Genomic DNA, 26,991 nt, shown 5'->3' on the forward strand with positions numbered 1-26,991 from the left:
CATAATCCTGGACTATCGGAAACACCATTTTATTACGTTTGCAATCGCAACAAATAAATCTGCTCAGATCCTAACCAAGGATCAGTAAAAGCCATGCTATTAATTCTCGGACAACCCAAAGATTCATAGATGCCCTACCAGACTCCCTCTACCTACCCAAAGACGTCACGAGTACAAAAATCGGTTAACCACCTGAGGAACTACATTTAACCTTGCGTAATACCCTAGATGCAGTCACAACCCCTAAAAACCAAAAACATTTGTCATAAGAAACTAGCTCCCTGGTATACAGAAAATACCAGAGCGGAAATGGCGCCACACCAAACTGGAAGTCTTCCGACTAGCTTGAAAAAGCAGTACCGAAGAGCCCTCACTGCTGCTCGATCATCCTATTTTTCCAACTTAATTGAGGAGAATAAGAACAATCCCAAATAAATTTTTGATACTGTCGCAAAGCTAACGAAAACGTGGCATTACCCAAGATTCAGCAGTGATAAATTCATGACCTTCTTGAATGAAAAGATCATGATCATCAGAAAGCAAATTAAATACTCCTCTTAAAATCTGCATATTTCTCCAAAGCACAGTTGTCATGAGTCAGCACAACACTGCCAGGACCTAGGATCAAGGGAGACACTCAGTTAAAAAAAAATTAAACGATATCTCTTGAGACAGTGATGAAAATAATCATGGTATCTAAACCGTCAAGCTGCATACTGGACCCTATTCCAACTAAAGTACTGAAAGAGCTGCTTCCTGTGCTTGGCCCTCCTATGTTGAACATGATAAACGGCTCCCTATCCACCGGATGTGTACCAAACTCACTAAAAGTGGCAGTAATAAAGCCTCTCTTGAAAAAGCCAAACCTTGACTCAGAAAATATACAAAACAAAATCGGTCTATATCAAATCTCATCTCAACATTTTTAGAAAAGCTGTTGCACAGCAACTCACTGCCTTCCTGAAGACAAACAATGTATACAAAACTCTTCAGTCTGGTTTTAGACCCCATCTTAGCCCTGAGACTGCACTTTTGAAGGTGGTATATGACTCTTTAATTGCGTCAGACCAAGGCTCTGCATCTGTCCTCCTGCTCCTAGAACTTAGTGCTGCTTTTGACACCATCGATCACCACACTCTTTTGGAGAGATTGTAAACCCAAATTGGTCTACACGGACAAGTTCTGGCCTGGTTTGGATCTTATCTGTCGGAGAGATATCAGTTTGTCTCTGTGGATGTTTTGTCTTCTGACAAATCAACTAAGTTTTGGTGTTCCCCAAGGTTCTGTTTTAGGACCACACTTGCTTTCACTATACAGTGGGGCAAAAAAGTATTTAGTCAGCCACCAATTGTGCAAGTTCTCCCACTTAAAAAGATGAGAGGCCTGTAATTTTGTAAGTCGCTCTGGATAAGAGCGTCTGCTAAATGACTTAAATGTAAATGTAATTTTCATCATAGGTACACTTGACAGACTATGACAGACAAAATGAGAAAAAAAAATCCAGAAAATCACATTGTAGGAATTTTAATGAATTAATTTGAAAATTATGGTGGAAAGTAAGTATTTGGTCACCTACAAACAAGCAAGATTTCTGGCTCTCACAGACCGGTAACTTCTTCTTTAAGAGGCTCCTCTGTCCTCCACTCGTTACCTGTATTAATGGCACCTGTTTGAACTTGTTATCAGTATAAAAGACACCTGTCCACAACCTCAAACAGTCACACTCCAAACTCCACTATGGCCAAGACCAAAGAGCTGTCAAAGGACACCAGAAACAAAATTGTAGAATTGCACCAGTCTGGGAAGACTGAATCTGCAATAGGTAAGCAGCTTGGTTTGAATAAATCAACTGTGGGAATAACCCCACCCACTTTGGGAACAATTATTAAGAAATGGAAGACATACAAGACCACTGATAATCTCAATCGATGTGGGGCTCCACGCAAGATCTCACCCCGTGGGGTCAAAATTATCAGAAGAACGGTGAGCAAAAATCCCAGAACCACACGAGGGGACCTAGTGAATGACCTGTAGAGAGCTGGGACCAAAGTAACAAAGCCTACCATCAGTAACACACTACGCCGCCAGGGACTCAAATCCTGCAGTGCCAGACGTGTCCCCCTGCTTAAGCCAGTACATGTCCAGGCCCGTCTGAAGTTTGCTAGAGAGCATTTGGATGATACAGAAGAAGATTGGGAGAATGTCATATGGTCAGATGAAACCAAAATATAACTTTTTGGTAAAAACTCAACTCGTCATGTTTGGAGGACAAAGAATGCTGAGTTGCATCCAAAGAACACCATACCTACTGTGAAGCATGGGGTGGAAACATCATGCTTTGGGGCTGTTTTTCTGCAAAGGGACCAGGACGACTGATTTGTGTAAAGGAAAGAATGAATGGGGCAATGTATCGTGAGATTTTGAGTGAAAACCTCCTTCCATCAGCAAGGGCATTGAAGATGAAACGTGGCTGGGTCTTTCAGCATGACAATGATCCCAAACACACCGCCCGGGCAACGAAGGAGTGGCTTCGTAAGAAGCATTTCAAGGTCCTGGAGTGGCCTAGCCAGTCTCCAGATCTCAACCCCATAGAAATTCTTTGAAGGGAGTTGAAAGTCCGTGTTGCTCAGCAACAGCCCCAAAACGTCACTGCTCTAGAGGAGATCTGCATGGAGGAATGAGCCAAAATACCAGCAACAGTGTGTGAAAACCTTGTGAAGACTTACAGAAAACATTTGACCTCTGTCATTGCAAACAAAGGGTATATAACAAAGTATTGAGATAAACTTTTGTTATTGACCAAATACTTGTTTTCCACCATAATTTGCAAATAAATTCATTAAAAATCCTACAATGTGATTTTCTGGATTTTTTTTCTCATTTTGTCTGTCATAGTTGACGTGTACCTGTGATAAAAATTACAGGCCTCTCTCATCTTTTTAAGTGGGAGAACTTGCACAATTGGTGGCTGACTAAATACCTTTTTGCCCCACTGTATATTTTACCTCTTGGTGATTTCATTCGGAAACATAATGTTAACTTTCACCTCTTTGCTTCAATGAAACATGGTGAAGCCCCAAAATTGCCCTCCCTGGAAGACTGTGTTTCAGACATAAGGAAGTGGATGGCGGCACATTTTTCAGTTGTAAACTCAGACAAAACAGAGATGCTAATTGTAGGTCCCAAGAAACAAAGATATCTTCTGTTGGATCTGACAATTAATCTTGACGGTTGTACAGTCGTCTCAAATAAAACTGAAAGACCTTGGCATTACTCCGGACCCTGATCTCTCTTTTGACGAACATATTAAGACAACTTTTTTCCATCTTCATAACATAAAATCTGAATATTTTTGTCCAAAAAGGATGCAGAAATGCTTTTGTCACTTCTAGATTACTGCAATGCTCTACTTTCCGGATACCCAGATGAAGCACTAAATAAACTTCAGTTAGTGCTAAACACTGCTGCTAGAATCCTGACTAGAACCAAAATATTTGATCATAATACTCCAATGCTAGCCCAGGAGTGGGAAGGTGAACGGAAAGGCTCTGGAGCAACGATTCTCTCTCCCTCTTTCTCTTTTTTCTCAGAGGACCTGAGCCCTAGGACCATGCCTCAGGACTACCTGACATGATGATTCCTTGCTGTCCCCAGTCCACCTGGTTGTGCTGCTGCTCCAGTTTCAACTGTTCTGACTGGCTATGGAACCCTGACCTGTTCGCCGACGTGCTACCTATCCCAGACCTGCTGTTTTTGACTCTCTCTCTCTCTCTACCGCACCCGTTGTCTCGAATGATTGGCTATTTAAAGTCAAAGGACATTTACTCCTGAGGTGCTGACCTGTTGCACCCTCTACAAACACTGTGATTATTATTTGACCCTGCTGGTCATCTATGAATGTTTGAACATCTTGGCCATGTTCTGTTATAATCTCCACCCGGCACAGCCAGAAGAGGACTGGCCACCCCTCATAGCCTGGTTCCTCTCTATGTTTCTTCCTAGGTTCTGGCCTTCCTAGGGAGTTTTTCCTAGCCAACGTGCTTCTACATCTGCATTGCTTGCTGTTTGGGGTTTTAGGCTGGGTTTCTGTACAGCACTTTGTGACATCTGCTGATGTAAAAAGTGCATTATAAAAAGTGCTTTATAAATACATTTGATTGATTGATTGACTGACCTTTAAGGTTGCGGAAAACCAGATTGCATACCACAGAGAATACTATAGACATCAAGAAAGCTGATTATTGTCAGTTGATTATTGGCAAGTTTTTCCAAAACTTTTGATAAGCCGTGGCTGCCTTCCAAGCAATGGGAACCTCCCCAAAGAGGAGAGAAAGGTTAAAAAGGTCAGAGATAGGCTTGGCGATGATAGGGGCAGCAACCTTAAATAGGAAATCGTCTTAACCATTAGACGATTCAGGAGTTCCTTCAGCATCTCGGACTCAGTGACCGCCTTGTCTATTGAAATGACTGAATCATCTCCCAGCAGGTCACATTTGACCCTGAAACCACATTTGAACATGCAAACACACAAAATGACTGCTGGATTTGGTTTTTGTGAAGGCCACAAAAACGCATGAAGCACAACTCCATTACACACACACACACACACACACACACAAACACTTTGTAGAGGGGCAGTGGAAAAAGAGGGAGGAGCATCGGGGATAGTCACATTAGAAAGGGTGGGGAGATGGAGAAATGTTGGACCTTTTCTTATTGGTCTATTAACTAAGGCAGGCCAAAACTCAATCGCACCAAAACAATATTTTCAAGCAGATATTACATTAAAACTGTCATCATAATTTTAACAATTTCACAGCATTATTCCAACGACATAGTGTGTAAATATATATATATACAGTAAAACACAGCAAAATAGAGTTTTTGACTGCACTAGGCCTTTAATTGAATAGAAAATCCTCAGATTGGCAGGCATTGACCGGCAGCTAGCTAACAGAGTGGCATGGGTCATATACATCCTCCACACACTGTGTTTGAGTCCCAAATAGCACCCTAATGCCGATGTAGTGCAGTACTTTTGACCAGAGCCTGAGGTAATGTATTTGGAATAGGGTGCCATTGGGCACTCACACACGGTCTGATTAATACAGCTAATGTAACACCTGCCCCATGGAGGTAGGATATAATGAAGATGGAAGGGGGGGAGTGAGAGAATCACTACCTCATCACAGTACTGATGAGAGCCGTCTCCGTTACCCTCCAAAACACCGGAGCCCAAGCTGTTACCGCCAGGACCTCACAGAATTACAAGACACTTCTGTGAGGGACCTCATTTATCATGTTCTCTTCTCTGCTCTGCTCTCTCTCTTATCTCTCCATCTTTCTCTCCTCTCCGTCGCTCTTCTTCTCCTCCCTCTCACTCAGAACCTAGTACACAAATGAGCCATCCAATTACGTCAGATGGCTTTGTGGAGCACACTTCCTCTCTCTAAAATCCGCTCGCTCTAATAAACTCTGAAAAGACCCTAGGGGGTAACTGGGTCCCTCTCATTTCACCTCTCTCTCTCTGAGTTTGAGACGAGCTTATTGTCATAAGAGATGAATAGTCTACTGACTGAGGTGTACACTGTACTGCTCTCTGAGTTTAAAACCAGGATGAGAAGAGTCCTGATTGACAGGAACTAGTCATTGGCTTGGTGATTAGTTTAGAAGTTTAAATTTTTTAAAATATATATTTCACCTTTATTTAACTAGGCAAGTCAGTTAAGAACAAATTATTATTTACAATGACGGCATACCCCAAGGCAAATCTGCACGACGCTGGGCCAATTGTACGCCGCCCTATGGGACTCCCAATCACGTCCGGATGTGATACAGCCTAGATTCGAACCAGGGTCTGTAGTGACGCCTCTTGCACTGAGATGCAGTGCCTTCGACCGCTGCGCCACTCGGGAGCCCTATGTTCTAGTGTAGTAACAACATGTGGATGCTGCTGAGGGGTTTAGGGGTTTATCTATGGAGGCAGAGGGGCATTGACATTTTGTGTGGAGGGAGAGAGGCCTCCACTCCTGTGTTGTCTTGGCTTTGTGCTTAGGGTCGCAGTCCTGTTGGAAGGTGAACCGTACTGACGTCCTGAGCGCTCTGGAGCAGGTTTTCATCAAGGATCTCTGTACTTTGCTCCGTTCATCTTTCCCTCGATCCTGACTAGCCTCCCAGTCCCTGCCGCTGAAAAACATCCCCACAACATGATGCTGCCACTACCATGCTTCACCGTAGGGATTGTGCCAGGTTTCCTACCGAGGTGACACTTGGCATTCAGGCCAAAGAGTTCAACCTTGGTTTCATCAGGCCAGAGAATCTTGCTTCTCATGGGAGACAGAATCAAGGCAAAGATGAAAGGAGCAAAGTACAGAGAGATCCTTGATGAAAACCTGCTCCAGAGCTCTCAGGACCTCAGACTGGGGCAAAGATTCACCTTCCAACAGGACTGCGACCCTAAGCACACAACCAAGACAACGCAGGAGTGGCTTCAGGAGAAGTCTCTGAATGTCCTCGAAGGGGCACAGCCAGAGCCTGGACTTGAACCCGATCAAACATCTCTAGAGAGTCCTGAAAATAGCTGTGCAGCGACGTTCCACATCCAACCTGACAGAGAAGAATGGGAGAAACTCCCCATTCAGTCAAAGGTGCTTCAACAAAGTACTAAGTAAAGGATCTTAATACTTTTTTAGATGTGATATTTCAGTTTTATGCTTAGTCATTATAGGGTATTGTGTGTAAATGGATGAGGGGGAAAAACAGACAGACCAACGGGCTAACAGACAAACCAACGGACTAACAGGCAGACCAACGGACTAACAGGCAGACCAACGGACTAACAGGCAGACCAACGGACTAACAGGCAGACCAACGGACTAACAGGCAGACCAACGGACTAACAGGCAGACCAACGGACTAACAGACAGACCAACGGACTAACAGACAGACCAACGGACTAACAGACAGCTAGCTGACTAACAGACAGACCAACGGACTAACAGACAGCCAGCTGACTAAAGGAACAGACAGACCAACGGACTAACAGGCAGACCAACGGACTAACAGGCAGACCAACGGACTAACAGACAGACCAACGGACTAACAGACAGACCAACGGACTAACAGACAGACCAACGGACTAACAGACAGCTAGCTGACTAACAGACAGACCAACGGACTAACAGACAGCCAGCTGACTAAAGGAACAGACAGACCAACGGACTAACAGACAGACCAACGGACTAACAGACAGCTAGCTGACTAAAGGAACAGACAGACCAACGGACTAACAGACAGCCAGCTGACTAAAGGAACAGACAGACCAACGGACTAACAGACAGCCAGCTGACTAAAGGAACAGACAGACCAACGGACTAACAGACAGACCAACGGACTAACATACAGCTAGCTGACTAAAGGAACAGACAGACCAACGGACTAACAGACAGACCAACGGACTAACAGACAGCCAGCTGACTAAAGGAACAGACAGACCAACGGACTAACAGACAGCTAGCTGACTAAAGGAACAGACAGACCAACGGACTAACAGACAGCTAGCTGACTAAAGGAACAGACAGACCAACGGACTAACAGACAGACGAACGGACTAACAGGCAGACCAACGGACTAACAGACAGACCAACGGACTAACAGACAGACCAACGGACTAACAGACAGACCAACGGACTAACAGACAGCCAGCTGACTAAAGGAACAGACAGACCAACGGACTAACAGGCAGCCAGCTGACTAAAGGAACAGACAGCCCAACGGACTAACAGACAGACCAACGGACTAACAGACAGACCAACGGACTAACAGACAGACCAACGGACTAACAGACAGCCAGCTGACTAAAGGAACAGACAGACCAACGGACTAACAGACAGACCAACGGACTAACAGACAGACCAACGGACTAACAGACAGACCAACGGACTAACAGACAGACCAACAGACTAACAGACAGACCAACGGACTAACAGACAGACCAACAGACTAACAGACAGACCAACAGACTAACAGACAGACCAACAGACTAACAGACAGACCAACAGACTAACAGACAGACCAACGGACTAACAGACAGACCAACAGACTAACAGACAGACCAACAGACTAACAGACAGACCAACAGACTAACAGACAGACCAACAGACTAACAGACAGACCAACGGACTAACAGACAGACCAACAGACTAACAGACAGACCAACGGACTAACAGACAGACCAACAGACTAACAGACAGACCAACGGACTAACAGACAGACCAACGGACTAACAGACAGACCAACGGACTAACAGACAGACCAACGGACTAACAGACAGACCAACGGACTAACAGACAGACCAACAGACTAACAGACAGCCAGCTGACTAAAGGAACAGACAGACCAACGGACTAACAGCCAGCCAGAGAGATGTACTCACAGGCGTGTAGGGAGAAGTGTTTCCGCTCTGCGGGTGCTGCAGCAGGGTCTCCTGGGTGTACTGCGGGGGTTTGGGGGAGCACTGCTGTAGCCGGAGAGGTCTCTCCTTCCCCCAGGAGGTGCTGGATGGAGTGCAGCTGAAAGCACGGATCAGACAACAGCACCGAGGCCGCACGCGACACCCTGAAGAGACACAGAGGACATGTTAAAACAGACGCTCACTAAAAACCAGAAATACCTAGTGTCATTGGTCCACAGTTTCCCCATTATGGATAGTGCAGAATTGCTTGGCAAGAACATTGTTTCAACATGGAGAACATTCAAGGTGTTTTTTTAAACTCCTCTTCCTTTCACACAGTGCATCAGAACTTGAAAGATGAATCTCAGCCAAGACAGGACACATCTTTCATATAACCCCAGTGTGACTTCTTGTTCCTGTGAAGACTTCCTGGAAAATAGTAACAACCACATATCGGCACTGACTTTATAATAAAGTCCTGTCAACCGACGTTGTACTCTCTCTCTGAGAGCTCACTATCTCTGCTGCTCCTCCTCAGCTGGTCTACGCAGCTGTTCACTCCCTGGTCTCGACATTCAGTCCCTGGTCTCGACATTCACTCCCTGGTCTCGTTCCCTGCTGTGGTTCTCAGTACCAGACTATTTCACACACACACACACACACACACACACAGCCATACTCACACAGCAGCCATACTCACACAGCCATACAGCTAGCTACTCACACAGCCATACAGCTAGCTACTCACACAGCCATACAGCTAGCTATTCACACAGCTAGCTACTCACACAGTCATACAGCTAGCTACTCACACAGTCATACAGCTAGCTACTCACACAGCTAGCTACTCACACAGTCACACAGCTAGCTACTCACACAGCTAGCTACTCACACAGTCACACAGCTAGCTACTCACACAGCTAGCTACTCACACAGTCACACAGCTAGCTACTCACACAGTCACACAGCTAGCTACTCACACAGCTAGCTACTCACACAGCCATACAGCTAGCTACTCACACAGCCATACAGCTAGCTACTCACACAGCCATACAGCTAGCTACTCACACAGCTAGCTACTCACACAGCCATACAGCTAGCTACTCACACAGCCATACAGCTAGCTACTCACACAGCCATACAGCTAGCTACTCACACAGCCATACAGCTAGCTACTCACACAGCTAGCTACTCACACAGTCACACAGCTAGCTACTCACACAGCTAGCTACTCACACAGCCATACAGCTAGCTACTCACACAGCCATACAGCTAGCTACTCACACAGCCATACAGCTAGCTACTCACACAGCCATACAGCTAGCTACTCACACAGCTAGCTACTCACACAGCCATACAGCTAGCTACTCACAGTCATACAGCTAGCTACTCACAGTCATACAGCTAGCTACTCACACAGCCATACAGCTAGCTACTCACACAGTCATACAGCTAGCTACTCACACAGCCATACAGCTAGCTACTCACACAGCCATACAGCTAGCTCCTCACGCAGCCATACAGCTAGCTACTCACGCAGCCATACAGCTAGCTACTCACACAGCTAGCTACTCACACAGCCATACAGCTAGCTACTCACGCAGCCATACAGCTAGCTACTCACGCAGCCATACAGCTAGCTACTCACGCAGCCATACAGCTAGCTACTCACGCAGCCATACAGCTAGCTACTCACGCAGCCATACAGCTAGCTACTCACACAGCCATACAGCCAGCTACTCACACAGCCATACAGCTAGCTACTCACGCAGCCATACAGCTAGCTACTCACGCAGCCATACAGCTAGCTACTCACGCAGCCATACAGCTAGCTACTCACGCAGCCATACAGCTAGCTACTCACACAGCCATACAGCCAGCTACTCACACAGCCATACAGCCAGCTACTCACACAGCCATACAGCCAGCTACTCACACAGCCATACAGCTAGCTACTCATACAGCTAGCTACTCACACAGTCATACAGCTAGCTACTCACACAGCCATACAGCTAGCTACTCATACAGCTAGCTACTCACACAGCCATACAGCTAGCTACTCACGCAGCCATACAGCTAGCTACTCATACAGCTAGCTACTCACGCAGCCATACAGCTAGCTACTCACACAGCCATACAGCTAGCTACTCACGCAGCCATACAGCTAGCTACTCACACAGCCATACAGCTAGCTACTCACGCAGCCATACAGCTAGCTACTCACGCAGCCATACAGCCAGCTACTCACACAGCCATACAGCTAGCTACTCACACAGCCATACAGCTAGCTACTCACGCAGCCATACAGCTAGCTACTCACGCAGCCATACAGCTAGCTACTCACGCAGCCATACAGCTAGCTACTCACGCAGCCATACAGCTAGCTACTCACGCAGCCATACAGCTAGCTACTCACACAGCCATACAGCTAGCTACTCACACAGCCATACAGCTAGCTACTCACACAGCCATACAGCTAGCTACTCACACAGCCATACAGCCAGCTACTCATACAGCTAGCTACTCACACAGCCATACAGCCAGCTACTCATACAGCTAGCTACTCACACAGCCATACAGCTAGCTACTCATACAGCTAGCTACTCACACAGCCATACAGCTAGCTACTCACGCAGCCATACAGCTAGCTACTCATACAGCTAGCTACTCACGCAGCCATACAGCTAGCTACTCACGCAGCCATACAGCTAGCTACTCACACAGTCATACAGCTAGCTACTCACACAGCCATACAGCTAGCTACTCACACAGCCATACAGCTAGCTACTCATACAGCCATACAGCTAGCTACTCACACAGCCATACAGCTAGCTACTCACACAGCCATACAGCTAGCTACTCATACAGCTAGCTACTCACACAGCCATACAGCTAGCTACTCACGCAGCCATACAGCTAGCTACTCACACAGCCATACAGCCAGCTACTCACACAGCCATACAGCCAGCTACTCACACAGCCATACAGCTAGCTACTCACGCAGCCATACAGCTAGCTACTCACGCAGCCATACAGCTAGCTACTCACGCAGCCATACAGCTAGCTACTCACACAGCCATACAGCTAGCTACTCACACAGCCATACAGCCAGCTACTCACACAGCCATACAGCTAGCTACTCACGCAGCCATACAGCTAGCTACTCATACAGCTAGCTACTCACACAGTCATACAGCTAGCTACTCATACAGCTAGCTACTCACACAGCCATACAGCTAGCTACTCACGCAGCCATACAGCTAGCTACTCATACAGCTAGCTACTCACGCAGCCATACAGCTAGCTACTCACGCAGCCATACAGCTAGCTACTCACGCAGCCATACAGCTAGCTACTCACGCAGCCATACAGCCAGCTACTCACACAGCCATACAGCCAGCTACTCACGCAGCCATACAGCTAGCTACTCACGCAGCCATACAGCTAGCTACTCATACAGCTAGCTACTCACACAGTCATACAGCTAGCTACTCACGCAGCCATACAGCTAGCTACTCATACAGCTAGCTACTCACACAGCCATACAGCTAGCTACTCATACAGCTAGCTACTCACACAGCCATACAGCTAGCTACTCACGCAGCCATACAGCTAGCTACTCACACAGCCATACAGCTAGCTACTCACACAGCCATACAGCTAGCTACTCACACAGCCATACAGCCAGCTACTCATACAGCTAGCTACTCACACAGCCATACAGCTAGCTACTCACACAGCCATACAGCTAGCTACTCACGCAGCCATACAGCTAGCTACTCACACAGCCATACAGCTAGCTACTCACACAGCCATACAGCCAGCTACTCATACAGCTAGCTACTCACACAGCCATACAGCCAGCTACTCATACAGCTAGCTACTCACACAGCAATACAGCCAGCTACTCATACAGCTAGCTACTCACACAGCAATACAGCTAGCTACTCATACAGCTAGCTACTCACACAGCCATACAGCTAGCTACTCACGCAGCCATACAGCTAGCTACTCATACAGCTAGCTACTCACACAGCCATACAGCTAGCTACTCACGCAGCCATACAGCTAGCTACTCACACAGCCATACAGCTAGCTACTCACACAGTCATACAGCTAGCTACTCACACAGCCATACAGCTAGCTACTCACGCAGCCATACAGCTATACTCACACAGCAGCCATACTCACACAGCAGCCATACTCACACAGCCATACAGCTAGCTACTCACGCAGCCATACAGCCAGTACCCAGTACTGACACTGTGTCCATGATGCAAACACTGGAAATATATGATGTAGACTAGACAACAGGATAGTTCAAAGCTGTTCTGTTTGTATAGTCCCCAGACTAACTATTCCCCTAGACAACATGGCATTAATATTCCACAGATGGGGAGGAAGCCGACAGGGAAGTAGAGGGAAGAAGCCAAGCAGAGTTTCCTCTGTGCAGGAAAAAGGGAGTAGAAGTGAGGTGGAATACACACACAGTAACTGATGCCTGGTAGCACGACTGGAGGATGAGACTGAGGCAGGACCAGTCCTGTCAATGTGACTCAGAGACAGAGACAGACGGACGGACGGACGGACAGACAGAGACAGACAGACAGACGGACACATGTTGGGCTGGGCTGTATACAGTACTTTACTATATACTGGTATTGAAGCATGGACCAGTTTGTATTTTTTACTTTACTTTCTATAACGCTATTTCAATGTTTGGTTAGTTAAACGTGATACGCAACTTCAGCGTGTGTAATGTCATTTAATTAGATTTTTTAATAGTTTACTCGTTATCTACTTGAGTTGTCTTTCTCCCTTCTACTGCCTGCCACCTCTCACACCAAGCCCTGCCACCTCTCACACCAAGCCCTACCACCTCCCACACCAAGCCCTACCACCTCCCACACCAAGCCCTACCACCTCCCACACCAAGCCCTACCACCTCCCACACCAAGCCCTGCCACTTCCCACACCAAGCCCTGCCACTTCCCACACCAAGCCCTGCCACTTCCCACACCAAGCCCTACCACCTCCCACACCAAGCACTACCACTTCCCACACCAAGCCCTACCACTTCCCACACCAAGCCCTACCACCTCCCACACCAAGCCCTACCACTTCCCACACCAAGCCCTGCCACTTCCCACACCAAGCCCTACCACCTCCCACACCAAGCCCTGCCCCTTCCCGCACCACGCCCTGCCCCTTCCCGCACCAAGCCCTACCACCTCCCGCACCAAGCCCTGCCACCTCCCGCACCAAGCCCTGCCACCTCCCGCACCAAGCCCTGCCACCTCCCGCACCAAGCCCTGCCACCTCCCGCACCAAGCCCTGCCACCACCCACACCAAGCCCTGCCACCTCCCACACCAAGCCCTGCCACCTCCCACACCAAGCCCTGCCACCTCCCACACCAAGCCCTGCCACCTCCCACACCAAGCCCTGCCACCTCCCACACCAAGCCCTGCCACCTCCCACACCAAGCCCTGCCACCTCCCACACCAAGCCCTGCCACCTCCCACACCAAGCCCTACCACCTCCCACACCAAGCCCTGCCACCTCCCACACCAAGCCCTACCACTTCCCACACCAAGCCCTGCCACCTCCCACACCAAGCCCTGCCACCTCCCACACCAAGCCCTACCACTTCCCACACCAAGCCCTACCACTTCCCACACCAAGCCCTACCACCTCCCACACCAAGCCCTACCACCTCCCACACCAAGCCCTACCACTTCCCACACCAAGCCCTGCCACCTCCCACACCAAGCCCTGCCACCTCCCACACCAAGCCCTGCCACCTCCCACACCAAGCCCTACCACACCAAGCCCTACCACACCAAGCCCTACCACACCAAGCCCTACCACACCAAGCCCTCCCACACCAAGCCCTACCACACCAAGCCCTACCACACCAAGCCCTACCACACCAAGCCCTACCACACCAAGCCCTACCACACCAAGCCCTACCACCTCCCGCACCAAGCCCTACCACCTCCCGCACCAAGCCCTGCCACCTCCCGCACCAAGCCCTGCCACCTCCCGCACCAAGCCCTGCCACCTCCCGCACCAAGCCCTGCCACCTCCCGCACCAAGCCCTGCCACCACCCGCACCAAGCCCTGCCACCTCCCACACCAAGCCCTGCCACCTCCCACACCAAGCCCTGCCACCTCCCACACCAAGCCCTGCCACCTCCCACACCAAGCCCTGCCACCTCCCACACCAAGCCCTGCCACCTCCCACACCAAGCCCTGCCACCTCCCACACCAAGCCCTGCCACCTCCCACACCAAGCCCTGCCACCTCCCACACCAAGCCCTGCCACCTCCCACACCAAGCCCTACCACCTCCCACACCAAGCCCTGCCACCTCCCACACCAAGCCCTACCACCTCCCACACCAAGCCCTGCCACCTCCCACACCAAGCCCTGCCACCTCCCACACCAAGCCCTACCACTTCCCACACCAAGCCCTACCACTTCCCACACCAAGCCCTACCACCTCCCACACCAAGCCCTACCACCTCCCACACCAAGCCCTACCACTTCCCACACCAAGCCCTGCCACCTCCCACACCAAGCCCTGCCACCTCCCACACCAAGCCCTGCCACCTCCCACACCAAGCCCTACCACACCAAGCCCTACCACACCAAGCCCTACCACACCAAGCCCTACCACACCAAGCCCTACCACACCAAGCCCTACCACCTCCCACACCAAGCCCTGCCACCTCCCACACCAAGCCCTGCCACCTCCCACACCAAGCCCTGCCACCTCCCACACCAAGCCCTGCCACCTCCCACACCAAGCCCTACCACTTCCCACACCAAGCCCTACCACTTCCCACACCAAGCCCTACCACCTCCCACACCAAGCCCTACCACCTCCCACACCAAGCCCTACCACTTCCCACACCAAGCCCTGCCACCTCCCACACCAAGCCCTGCCACCTCCCACACCAAGCCCTGCCACCTCCCACACCAAGCCCTACCACACCAAGCCCTACCACACCAAGCCCTACCACACCAAGCCCTACCACACCAAGCCCTACCACACCAAGCCCTACCACACCAAGCCCTACCACACCAAGCCCTACCACACCAAGCCCTACCACACCAAGCCCTACCACCTCCCACACCAAGCCCCGCACCAGTCACTCAGCGACGGAGCATTTCTCTCAACCATGGCGTCAAAAGCACTTTACTTGCGGTTCACTCTGCCGTCTACATGGTCAGAAAGATGCAATGAGATGTTGGTGGAAAAAAACAAAACTCCCCGATGTTGCTTTCCACAAAGTCTTCTATAATTACACTTCTAGTTTGTGTATCTTACTGTCCGCTAGTTTTGTATTTTCTTAAGTTGCGGTTCCTACCCTGGTCAATAATTCCTCCGCCTTATTCATTCGTTGTCATGTCAAACAACAAGGTGCTGCCCACTATATTCCAACGATAGAATTAGAATAAAATCAGTCTATTTACATAATTCCACAACATCTCACCAATTAACTAAGGCTATACTTTTTGCCCATATCATGCAGCCCTGCGAGGCACCGTGTGGAAATGATACCAAAAGTATGGTAAATGTAGACATTTTAGAAAATGGGCAGTATAAAACAATCAGAATGAAGAAAGGCCTATTTAAATGAGTTATAACTACTAATATTTACAACTTTCAATATATTTAAAAAACGAAAAAACAAAAAGTGAAAAATATCATATATATTGATAGTTGGGCCATAATCGCCCAGCCCTAACATGATGGGTAAACAGTAAGATACCATTAGTCAAATGGAACACACCTGGGTGTTGTGACTCGGTTAACAGATGACAGAGGGATATAAGGAGCAGGGGAGAGGAGAGAGGGAATCGAGAGAGGAAAGAGAGAGAGAGGAAAGAGAGAGAGAGAGAGAAAAGAGAGAGGAAAGAGAGAGAGAGGGAATCGAGAGAGGAAAGAGAGAGAGAGAGGAAAGAGAGAGAGAGAGAAAGAGAGAGAGAGGAAAGAGAGAGAGAGGAAGAGAGAGAGAGGAAAGAGAGAGAGAGGAAAGAGAGAGAGAGGAAAGAGAGAGAGAGAAAAGAGAGAGAGAGGAAAGAGAGAGAGAAAAGAGAGGAGAGAGGGAATCGAGAGAGGAAAGAGAGAGAGAAAAGAGAGAGAGAGGAAAGAGAGAGAGAGAGAAAAGAGAGAGGAAAGAGAGAGAGAGAGGAAAGAGAGAGAGAGGAAAGAGAGAGAGAGAGAAAGAGAGAGAGAGGAAAGAGAGAGAGAGGAAAGAGAGAGAGAGGAAAGAGAGAGAGAGAGAAAAGAGAGAGAGAGGAAAGAGAGAGAGGGAATCGAGAGAGGAAAGAGAGAGAGAGGAAAGAGAGAGAGAGAGGAAAGAGAGAGAGAGAGAGAGAGAGAGGAAAGAGGGAGGAAAGAGAGAGAGAGAAAAAAGAGAGAGAGAGGAAAGAGAGAGAATCGAGAGAGGAAAGAGAGAGAGAGGAAAGAGAGAGAGAGGAAAGAGAGAGAGAGAGGAAAGAGAGAGAGGGAATCGAGAGAGGAAAGAGAAAGATGGAATCGAGGAAAGAGAGAGAGAGAGGAAAGAGAGAGAGAGAGGAAAGAGAGAGAGAGAGGAAAGAGAGAGAGAGAGAAAAGAGAGAGAGAGGAAAGAGAGAGAGAGAAAAGAGAGAGAGAGGAAAGAGAGAGAGAGAAAAGAGAGAGAGAGGAAAGAGAGAGAGAGGAAATCGAGAGAGGAAAGAGAGAGAGAGAAAGAGAGAGAGAGAGGAAAGAGAGAGAGAGAGGAAAGAGAGAGAGAGAGGAAAGAGAGAGAGAGAGAGGAAAGAGAGAGGAAAGAGAGAGAGGAAAGAGAGAGATGGAATCGAGAGAGGAAAGAGAGAGAGAAAAGAGAGAGGAAAGAGAGAGAGAGAGAAAAGAGAGAGAGAGGAAAGAGAGAGAGGAAAGAGAGAGAGAGAGAAAAGAGAGAGAGAGGAAAGAGAGAGAAAGAGAGAGAGAGGAAGAGAGAGAGGAAAGAGAGAGAGGGAATCGAGAGAGGAAAGAGAGAGAGGGAATCGAGAGAGGAAAGAGAGAGGGAATCGAGAGAGGAAAGAGAGAGAGAGAGAAAAGAGAGAGAGGAAAGAGAGAGAGAGAGGAAAGAGAGAGAGAGAAAAGAGAGAGAGAGAAAAGAGAGAGAGAGGAAAGAGAGAGAGAGAGAGGATGAGAGGAGAGAGAGATGGAGAGAGAGAGAGAGAAAAGAGAGAGAGGAAAGAGAGAGAGAGAGAGAGTCAAAGATCTCAGTATAACAAGCTGAGTCATTGATCAGTCAAAGATCTCAGTATAACTGAAGCTGAGTCATTGATCAGTCAAAGATCTCAGTATAACTGAAGCTGAGTCGTTGATCAGTCAAAGATCTCAGTATAACTGAAGCTGAGTCGTTGATCAGTCAAAGTCAAGAAAGGGAGGATAGTGGAGGGGATTCAAATAGATTCCTTCCCTCCCTCCTCTCGTTCTCCCCCAACACTCCTCCCCGTGCTTCCTGTAAGTAGCAGCATCATGTTATGGGTATGCTTGTCACCAGCACGGAATGGGGAGTTTGTCAGGATTGAAAGGAGCAAATCCCATGTAAAGAAGGTATTCTGAAAAACGAACGCGGGGACAGAGTTTTGTTACACACATTTGAATGCCAAAGACACACCAGAATGGCTTTCCAAGACGTGCCGAATGTTCCTGAGTGGTCCATTCTCAGTCCTGAATTTAATTTGCTTGAAAATCAGACAAGGTTTGAATATTGCTTCCCATTAATTATTTAGAGCCAGCACACAAACACAATGTTTTGTTCTGGGTTGATGGTGCCGGAGGGAATGGTGTCCGTTTTCTCACTCGTCATCCCCCTTCCATCCCTCTTCCTTCAACTCCATCTCTGAATGTTGGTCATTCCTTCCATCTGGTGATTAACATGTCTTCTCAGAGAGAGAGAGAGAGATGCTAGAGTGCAGCGTACAGTAGATCAATGGGCCAGAAAAGTGGATCAATGTTGGTCGGATAGTAACACAGGGAGGTCACGTGTCAGCCATGTCACGCCTGCACACATCTTACAGACGTTAACAGATCTTTATGATGGAGGGAAGATAAATCCCTTTCAGTGTCGATACTACAGTCTGTTCAAATCAAATCAAAGTTTATTGTTCACGTGCCAAACGGTACAGTGAAACGCTTACTTGCTAACTCTCCTCAACAATGCAGTGCAACATCAATTACTTACTTGCTAACTCTCCTCAACAATGCAGTACAACATCAATCACTTACTTGCTAACTCTCCTCAACCATACAGTACAACATCAATCACTTACTTGCTAACTCTCCTCAACAATGAAGTACAACATCACTTACTTGCTAACTCTCCTCAACAATGCAGTACAACATCACTTACTTGCTAACTCTCCTCAACAATGCAGTACAACATCACTTACTTGCTAACTCTCCTCAACAATGCAGTACAACATCACTTACTTGCTAACTCTCCTCAACAATGCAGTACAACATCAATCCAGAATCAAATGGCAAATATAAAAGTCAAAACAGACCAAACACTAATAAAACTAGTATGAGAAGTGTATATCTATATATCTATAACTTCCGGGTTGGAGCGAGCGGTCGCATCTGCACTCGGTCCGCAGGTAGTATTACATTTCATTACATTTCATTATAGTACAACGGTTTGATTTGTCTAATCTTATCAATTTCTTCTTAGCTAGCTACACAGCCGTCTTTGTTTCATAGATAATTGCGTAATTATCGTATTTCGTCGTCCTAACGCAGTCTACACTGCCCTGCAGCTAGCCAGCTAGCTAACGTCCACCGTTAGCTAGTCCACCGTCTACCGATTAGCAGCACAACTATTACACTCAACCGAACGACTTGATTAGTGTAGTGTTAGCTAGCTACATAGTTGTCTTTGCTGTCTTCGTACCCAAGATAATTGTGTAGTTTAGAGTGTGTAGTTTTATGTCGTCCTTAACATAGGAGACTCTGCTAGCTAGCCAACAGCTAGCCAACGTCTACCGAACAGAACTTCTGCACTCAACAATCCGTCGCATTTCGCTCGCTCCACAGGTAGTATCACATTTTTCATTTCATTTCATTACAGTACAACGGCTTGATTTGTTTGATCGTAGCTAGCTACATAGCTAGCTACACAGCCGTCTTTGTATCAAAGATAATTGTGTAGTCTAGAGCGACTTCCTAGGTTAGTTAGCCAGCTATTGTCGTTCTTTTAACGCAACGTAACGTAATCAACACTGCTAGCTAGCCAGCTAGCCCCGAATAGCAGCACAGTAGAAACTATTACACTCAACGGAACGACTTGATTAGTGTAGTGTCAACAACGCAGCCAATGCCAACTAGCCTACTTAGTCAACAACGCAGCCTCTGCCAGCTAACCTACTTCAGCAGTACTGTATCATTTTAATCATTTTAGTCAATAAGATTCTTGCTACGTAAGCTTAACTCTCTGAACACTCGTGACGTGTAGTCCACTTGTCATTCCAATCTCCTTTGCATTAGCGTAGCCTCTTGTGTAGCCTGTCAACTATGTGTCTGTCTATCCCTGTTCTCTCCTCTCTGCACAGACCATACAAACGCTCCACACCGCGTGGCCGCGGCCACCCTAATCTGGTGGTCCCAGCGCGCACGACCCACGTGGAGTTCCAGGTCTCCGGTAGCCTCTGGAACTGCCGATCTGCGGCCAACAAGGCAGAGTTCATCTCCGCCTATGTCTCCTCCAGTCCCTCGACTTCTTGGCACTGACGGAAACATGGATCACCACAGACAACACTGCTACTCCTACTGCTCTCTCTTCGTCCGCCCACGTGTTCTCGCACACCCCGAGAGCTTCTGGTCAGCGGGGTGGTGGCACCGGGATCCTCATCTCTCCCAAGTGGTCATTCTCTTTCTCCCCTTACCCATCTGTCTATCGCCTCCTTTGAATTCCATGCTGTCACAGTTACCAGCCCTTTCAAGCTTAACATCCTTATCATTTATCGCCCTCCAGGTTCCCTCGGAGAGTTCATCAATGAGCTTGATGCCTTGATAAGCTCCTTTCCTGAGGACGGCTCACCTCTCACAGTTCTGGGCGACTTTAACCTCCCCCACGCCTACCTTTGACTCATTCCTCTCTGCCTCCTTCTTTCCACTCCTCTCCTCTTTTGACCTCACCCTCTCACCTTCCCCCCTACTCACAAGGCAGGAAATACGCTCGACCTCATCTTTACTAGATGCTGTTCTTCCACTAACCTCGTTGCAACTCCCTCCAAGTCTCCGACCACTACCTTGTATCCTTTTCCCTCTCGCTCTCATCCAACACTTCCCACACTGCCCCTACTCGGATGGTATCGCGCCGTCCCAACCTTCGCTCTCTCTCCCCCGCTACTCTCTCCTCTTCCATCCTATCATCTCTTCCCTCTGCTCAAACCTTCTCCAACCTATCTCCTGATTCTGCCTCCTCAACCCTCCTCTCCTCCCTTTCTGCATCCTTTGACTCTCTATGTCCCCTATCCTCCAGGCCGGCTCGGTCCTCCCTCCCGCTCCGTGGCTCGACGACTCATTGCGAGCTCACAGAACAGGGCTCCGGGCAGCCGAGCGGAAATGGAGGAAAACTCGCCTCCCTGCGGACCTGACATCCTTTCACTCCCTCCTCTCTACATTTTCCTCTTCTCTCTCTGCTGCTAAAGCCACTTTCTACCACTCTAAATTCCAAGCATCTGCCTCTAACCCTAGGAAGCTCTTTGCAACCTTCTCCTCCCTCCTGAATCCTCCTCCCCTCCCCCCCTCCCTCTCTGCAGATGACTTCGTCAACCATTTTGAAAAGAAGGTCGACGACATCCGATCCTCGTTTGCTAAGTCAAACGACACCGCTGGTTCTGCTCACACTGCCCTACCCTGTGCTCTGACCTCTTTCTCCCCTCTCTCTCCAGATGAAATCTCGCGTCTTGTGACGGCCGGCCGCCCTACAACCTGCCCGCTTGACCCTATCCCCTCCTCTCTTCTCCAGACCATTTCCGGAGACCTCCTCCCTTACCTCACCTCGCTCATCAACTCATCCCTGACCGCTGGCTACGCCCCCTTCCGTCTTCAAGAGAGTGAGAGTTGCACCCCTTCTGAAAAACCTACACTCGATCCCTCCGATGTCAACAACTACAGACCAGTATCCCTTCTTTCTTTTCTCTCCAAAACTCTTGAACGTGCCGTCCTTGGCCAGCTCTCCCGCTATCTCTCTCAGAATGACCTTCTTGATCCAAATCAGTCAGGTTTCAAGACTAGTCATTCAACTGAGACTGCTCTTCTCTGTATCACGGAGGCGCTCCGCACTGCTAAAGCTAACTCTCTCTCCTCTGCTCTCATCCTTCTAGACCTATCGGCTGCCTTCGATACTGTGAACCATCAGATCCTCCTCTCCACCCTCTCCGAGTTGGGCATCTCCGGCGCGGCCCACGCTTGGATTGCGTCCTACCTGACAGGTCGCTCCTACCAGGTGGCGTGGCGAGAATCCGTCTCCACACCACGTGCTCACCACTGGTGTCCCCAGGGCTCTGTTCTAGGCCCTCTCCTATTCTCGCTATACACCAAGTCACTTGGCTCTGTCATAACCTCACATGGTCTCTCCTATCATTGCTATGCAGACGACACACAATTAATCTTCTCCTTTCCCCTTCTGATGACCAGGTGGCGAATCGCATCTCTGCATGTCTGGCAGACATATCCGTGTGGATGACGGATCACCACCTCAAGCTGAACCTCGGCAAGACGGAACTGCTCTTCCTCCCGGGAAGGACTGCCCGTTCCATGATCTCGCCATCACGGTTGACAACTCCATTGTGTCCTCCTCCCAGAGCGCTAAGAACCTTGGCGTGATCCTGGACAACACCCTGTCGTTCTCAACTAACATCAAGGCGGTGGCCCGTTCCTGTAGGTTCATGCTCTACAACATCCGCAGAGTACGACCCTGCCTCACACAGGAAGCGGCGCAGGTCCTAATCCAGGCACTTGTCATCTCCCGTCTGGATTACTGCAACTCGCTGTTGGCTGGGCTCCTGCCTGTGCCATTAAACCCCTACAACTCATCCAGAACGCCGCAGCCCGTCTGGTGTTCAACCTTCCCAAGTTCTCTCACGTCACCCCGCTCCTCCGCTCCCTCCACTGGCTTCCAGTTGAAGCTCGCATCCGCTACAAGACCATGGTGCTTGCCTACGGAGCTGTGAGGGGAACGGCACCTCAGTACCTCCAGGCTCTGATCAGGCCCTACACCCAAACAAGGGCACTGCGTTCATCCACCTCTGGCCTGCTCGCCTCCCTACCACTGAGGAAGTACAGTTCCCGGCTCAGCCCAGTCAAAACTGTTCGCTGCTCTGGCCCCCCAATGGTGGAACAAACTCCCTCACGACGCCAGGACAGCGGAGTCAATCACCACCTTCCGGAGACACCTGAAACCCCACCTCTTTAAGGAATACCTAGGATAGGATAAAGTAATCCCTCTCACCCCCCCTCCCCCTGAAAAGATTTAGATGCACTACTGTTCCACTGGAGGTCATAAGGTGAATGCACCAATTTGTAAGTCGCTCTGGATAAGAGCGTCTGCTAAATGACTTAAATGTAATGTAAATGTATATTCTATGTCAAATTATGAAGACAGCCGTGGTATATCAGACTGTATACCACGGGCATGACAAAACATGCTCTAATTACATTGGTAACCAGTTTATAACAGCAATAAGGCACCTCTGGGGTTTGTGATATTTGGCCGATATACCACGGCTAAGGGCTGTACCCAGGAACTCTGTGTTGCGTCGTGCGTAAGAACAGGCCTTAGCTGTGGTATATTGGCCATATACCACACCCCAGAGGCTCCTTACTGGTTAAGTAGCGTAAAGTGAGTAATGTAAAATTACTTGCGTCTGTACTGCTGTCTGTACTGCAGTGTATTGGCAGTGAAGCTGGAGGTGACAGCTTAGACTGTCTGTACTGCAGTGTATTGGCAGTGAAGCTGGAGGTGACAGCCCAGACTGTCTGTACTGCAGTATATTGGCAGTGAAGCTGGAGGTGACAGCTCAGACTGTCTGTACTGCATTATATTGGCTGTGAAGCTGGAGGTGACAGCCCAGACTGTCTGTCCTGCATTATATTGGCAGTGAAGCTGGAGGTGACAGCTCAGAGTATATTTTCTCTCTCTAGGTTCTTCTTCTATTGTCACAGAAAGCTTCATCTTCTTTTTCAGACAAGATGATCTACTTTTAACTCACCCAGTTTGGTTGTTTCTGCCCTTCTGTAAGCATAGACGTTGGTCTTGAAACAAAATTGGAACCATTCTTCCAATGCCTGTGAGGCGGGGATTATAGGGCATGTTATTCCAGACGATCAAAAGGAGACAAAACGGAGGATACCATCAGCGCACACACACACACGTCATGTTGTTCTCGTCACTGGACTCCTTTGATACACAAATACACACCAATATGACATCACATCAGCATATTTGGCGCGCGCGCGCGCGCAATGACACATCCCATCAGCACATGACACACACATCCCATCAGCACATTTGACACACGCACAATGACACATCACATCAGCACACTTGACACACACACACGCCACGTCCCATCAGCATGACTAGACCGTGACCTTCTCTGTTGTCAGATTGTAGCCGACCAGCAGACAAAAGACACGGTTTCTCATTCTCGAAATAACAACAAAAGAAGATTGATTCATGAGAAAGAAATGTTTCAGAATAATTACCACAGTGAATCGATGTAACAAAAGAGTTTAGAAAACTGTCCATTGTGTACTATGTACTGTCTGTGTGTGTGTGTGTGTGTGTGTCTGGCCTGGAGTCATAAATGTAAAAATAAAACGCAGTCTTTTGTCAAAGTTGAGTTCCATCAAGACAGGGGCATTGTAATGCACCTCCTTTTAAACTACACAATATATAGACATCTTAATGAACAAATAACACACACGTGGATTCTTCATCTACTCCTACTCTGTCCCTCTCTGTCTTCTCTCTCTTCAGTACTTTTAGACGACAACGATTCTATCTACCCTCCGTTTCAAGCCCCTTTTCATATAGCCACTAGGTACACAAACCAGTGTTTCATCCAGCAGCTCTCTCTGCATATCGAGACGTTTCCACCAATGTGTCTCAGCCAGACAGAACGAGAGCCCTCAGGGCCTCAGAGGTTAGCTGTAGTAATGAGCACCGTGGAGTCTTCAGAGCTTCCCGATCTCTGACCCCTCGCAGTGTCATCACAAGGAGCAGGCAGAGCAAATCCAGCACCACATTGATATTTGTTCGCAGGCAAACAGATAAAAAGGTAGTATTAACCCTAGGGGTTTCCTCTCTCCGTCTGCTTCCTCTTCTCTCTCCCATGTCTCGCTCTCTGTCTCCATCTAGCATATCTATCTAGTCTTCATTTCTTCTTCTCATTGTATTGTTTCTTTTTGTACGATGGGGAATTGAATTGGCCGAGGGACCAGTTTTCTACAACAACGACCTGTAGGACGGATGACAAAATGCAAGGGAGTTTTTCCATTCTGTTATAATCTCCACCCGGCACAGCCAGAAGAGGACTGGCCACCCCTCATAGCCTGGTTTCTTCCTAGGTTCTGGCCTTTCTAGGGAGTTTTTCCAAGCCACCGTGCTTCTACACCTGCATTGCTTGCTGTTTGGGGTTTTAGGCTGGGTTTCTGTACGAAGGACTCTATAAATACATTTGATTTGTTTTGATGGAGATCTTCTGTGACATTTCATTGGTAGGAAGCTTAGTGCTGCTATTGAACGAGGAAAACTGGCCAGGAACGTAATCATACAAAATAGTCCTACGAGGATTATTTATCAACTGCCAGAGAATAAGGTAAGAAAAATCATTCGCTTCTCGTGACAGAAGACAAACACCAGCACTGTTGTTGTTGTCGTCCTTCAAACAGTGTCTTTTCACTTCTGTCCAGGTGCCCGAGCTAAAAGGAGCGATTAGCTTGGCTGGTTTTCTGAAACTACTGTAGGTAAACACTGTAGGTAAACACTGTAGGCACCACAGTGCATCGGGAAAGTGTTCAGACTCCTTGACCTTTTCCACCTGTTGTTACGTTACAGCCTTATTCTAAAATCCATGATTTGTTTTTGCTCATCAGTCTACAAATAACACCCCATAACGACATCACAACACCCCATAACAACACCCCATAATGACATCACAATAACCCATAACAACACCCCATAATGACATCACAATAACCCATAACAACACCCCATAATGACATCACAATAACCCATAACAACACCCCATAATGACATCACAATAACCCATAACAACACCCCATAATGACATCACAATAACCCATAACAACACCCCATAATGACATCACAATAACCCATAATGAAAAAGCGAAAAGTTATTTATTTATTTATTACAAATAAAAAACAGAAATACCTTCTTTACATTTATTTAGTATTCAGACCCTTTGCTATGAGACTCGAAATTGAGCTCAGGTGCATCCTGTTTCCATTGATCATCCTTGAGATGTTTCTACAACTTGATTGGAATCCACCTATGGACAATTCAATTGATTGGACATGATTTGGAAAGGCACACACCTGTCTATATAAGGTCCCACAGTTGACTGTGCATATCAGAGCAAAAACCAAGCCATGAGGTCGAAGGAATTGTCCGTAGAGCTCCGAGACAGGATTGTGTCGAGGCACAGATCTGGGGAAGGGTACCAAAAAATGTCTGCAGCATTGAAGGTCCCCAAGAACATGGAAGAAAATAGAAAACGGTATAACGGAAGACGTTTGGAACCACCAAGACTCTTCCTAGAGCCACCGGGCCAAACTGAGAAGGGCCTTGGTCAGAGAGGTGACCAAGAACCCGATGGTCACTCTGTCAAGGTTCCTCTGTGGAGATGGGAGAACCTTCCATAAAGACAACCATCTCTGCAGCCCTCCACCAATCAGGCCTTTATGGTACAGTGCCCAGACAGAAGACACTCCTCAGTAAAAGGCACATGACAGCCCACTTCTCATACCATGAGAAACAAGATTTTATGGTCTGATGAAACCAAGATTGAACTCTTTGCCTGAATGCCAAGCGTCACGTCTGGAGGAAACCTGGCACCATCCCTACGGTGAAGCATAGTGGCGGCAGCATCATGCTGTGGGGATGTTTTCCACCATCCCCACGGTGAAGCATGGTAGTGGCAGCATCATGCTGTGGGGATGTTTTCCACCATCCCTACGGTGAAGCATGGTGGTGGCAGCATCATGCTGTGGGGATGTTTTCCACCATCCCTACGGTGAAGTATGGTAGTGGCAGCATCATGCTGTAGGGATGTTTTCCACCATCCCTACGGTGAAGCATGGTGGTGGCAGCATCATGCTGTGGGGATGTTTTCCACCATCCCTATGGTGAAGAATGGTGGTGGCAGCATCATGCTGTGGGGATGTTTTCCACCATCCCTACGGTGAAGCATGGTAGTGGCAGCATCATGCTGTGGGGATGTTTTTATGCGGCAGGGACTAGG

The 26,991-nt window shown here is 48.2% G+C and overlaps 1 protein-coding gene across 1 annotated transcript in view; it reads right to left on the bottom strand.

Annotated features, from left to right (window-relative positions):
• The window catches only part of LOC115131901 (E3 ubiquitin-protein ligase RNF123), a 296,244-nt gene that overhangs the window by 58,838 nt on the left and 210,415 nt on the right, over positions 1–26,991 (bottom strand). The window contains exon 36 of the mRNA XM_065004357.1: positions 8,435–8,616. Coding sequence (XP_064860429.1) covers positions 8,435–8,616 — 182 coding nt within the window. The remainder of the gene's footprint in view (positions 1–8,434; positions 8,617–26,991) is intronic.

This window comes from Oncorhynchus nerka, linkage group LG2, assembly GCF_034236695.1.
Source record: "Oncorhynchus nerka isolate Pitt River linkage group LG2, Oner_Uvic_2.0, whole genome shotgun sequence".
Lineage (NCBI taxonomy): Eukaryota > Metazoa > Chordata > Actinopteri > Salmoniformes > Salmonidae > Oncorhynchus > Oncorhynchus nerka.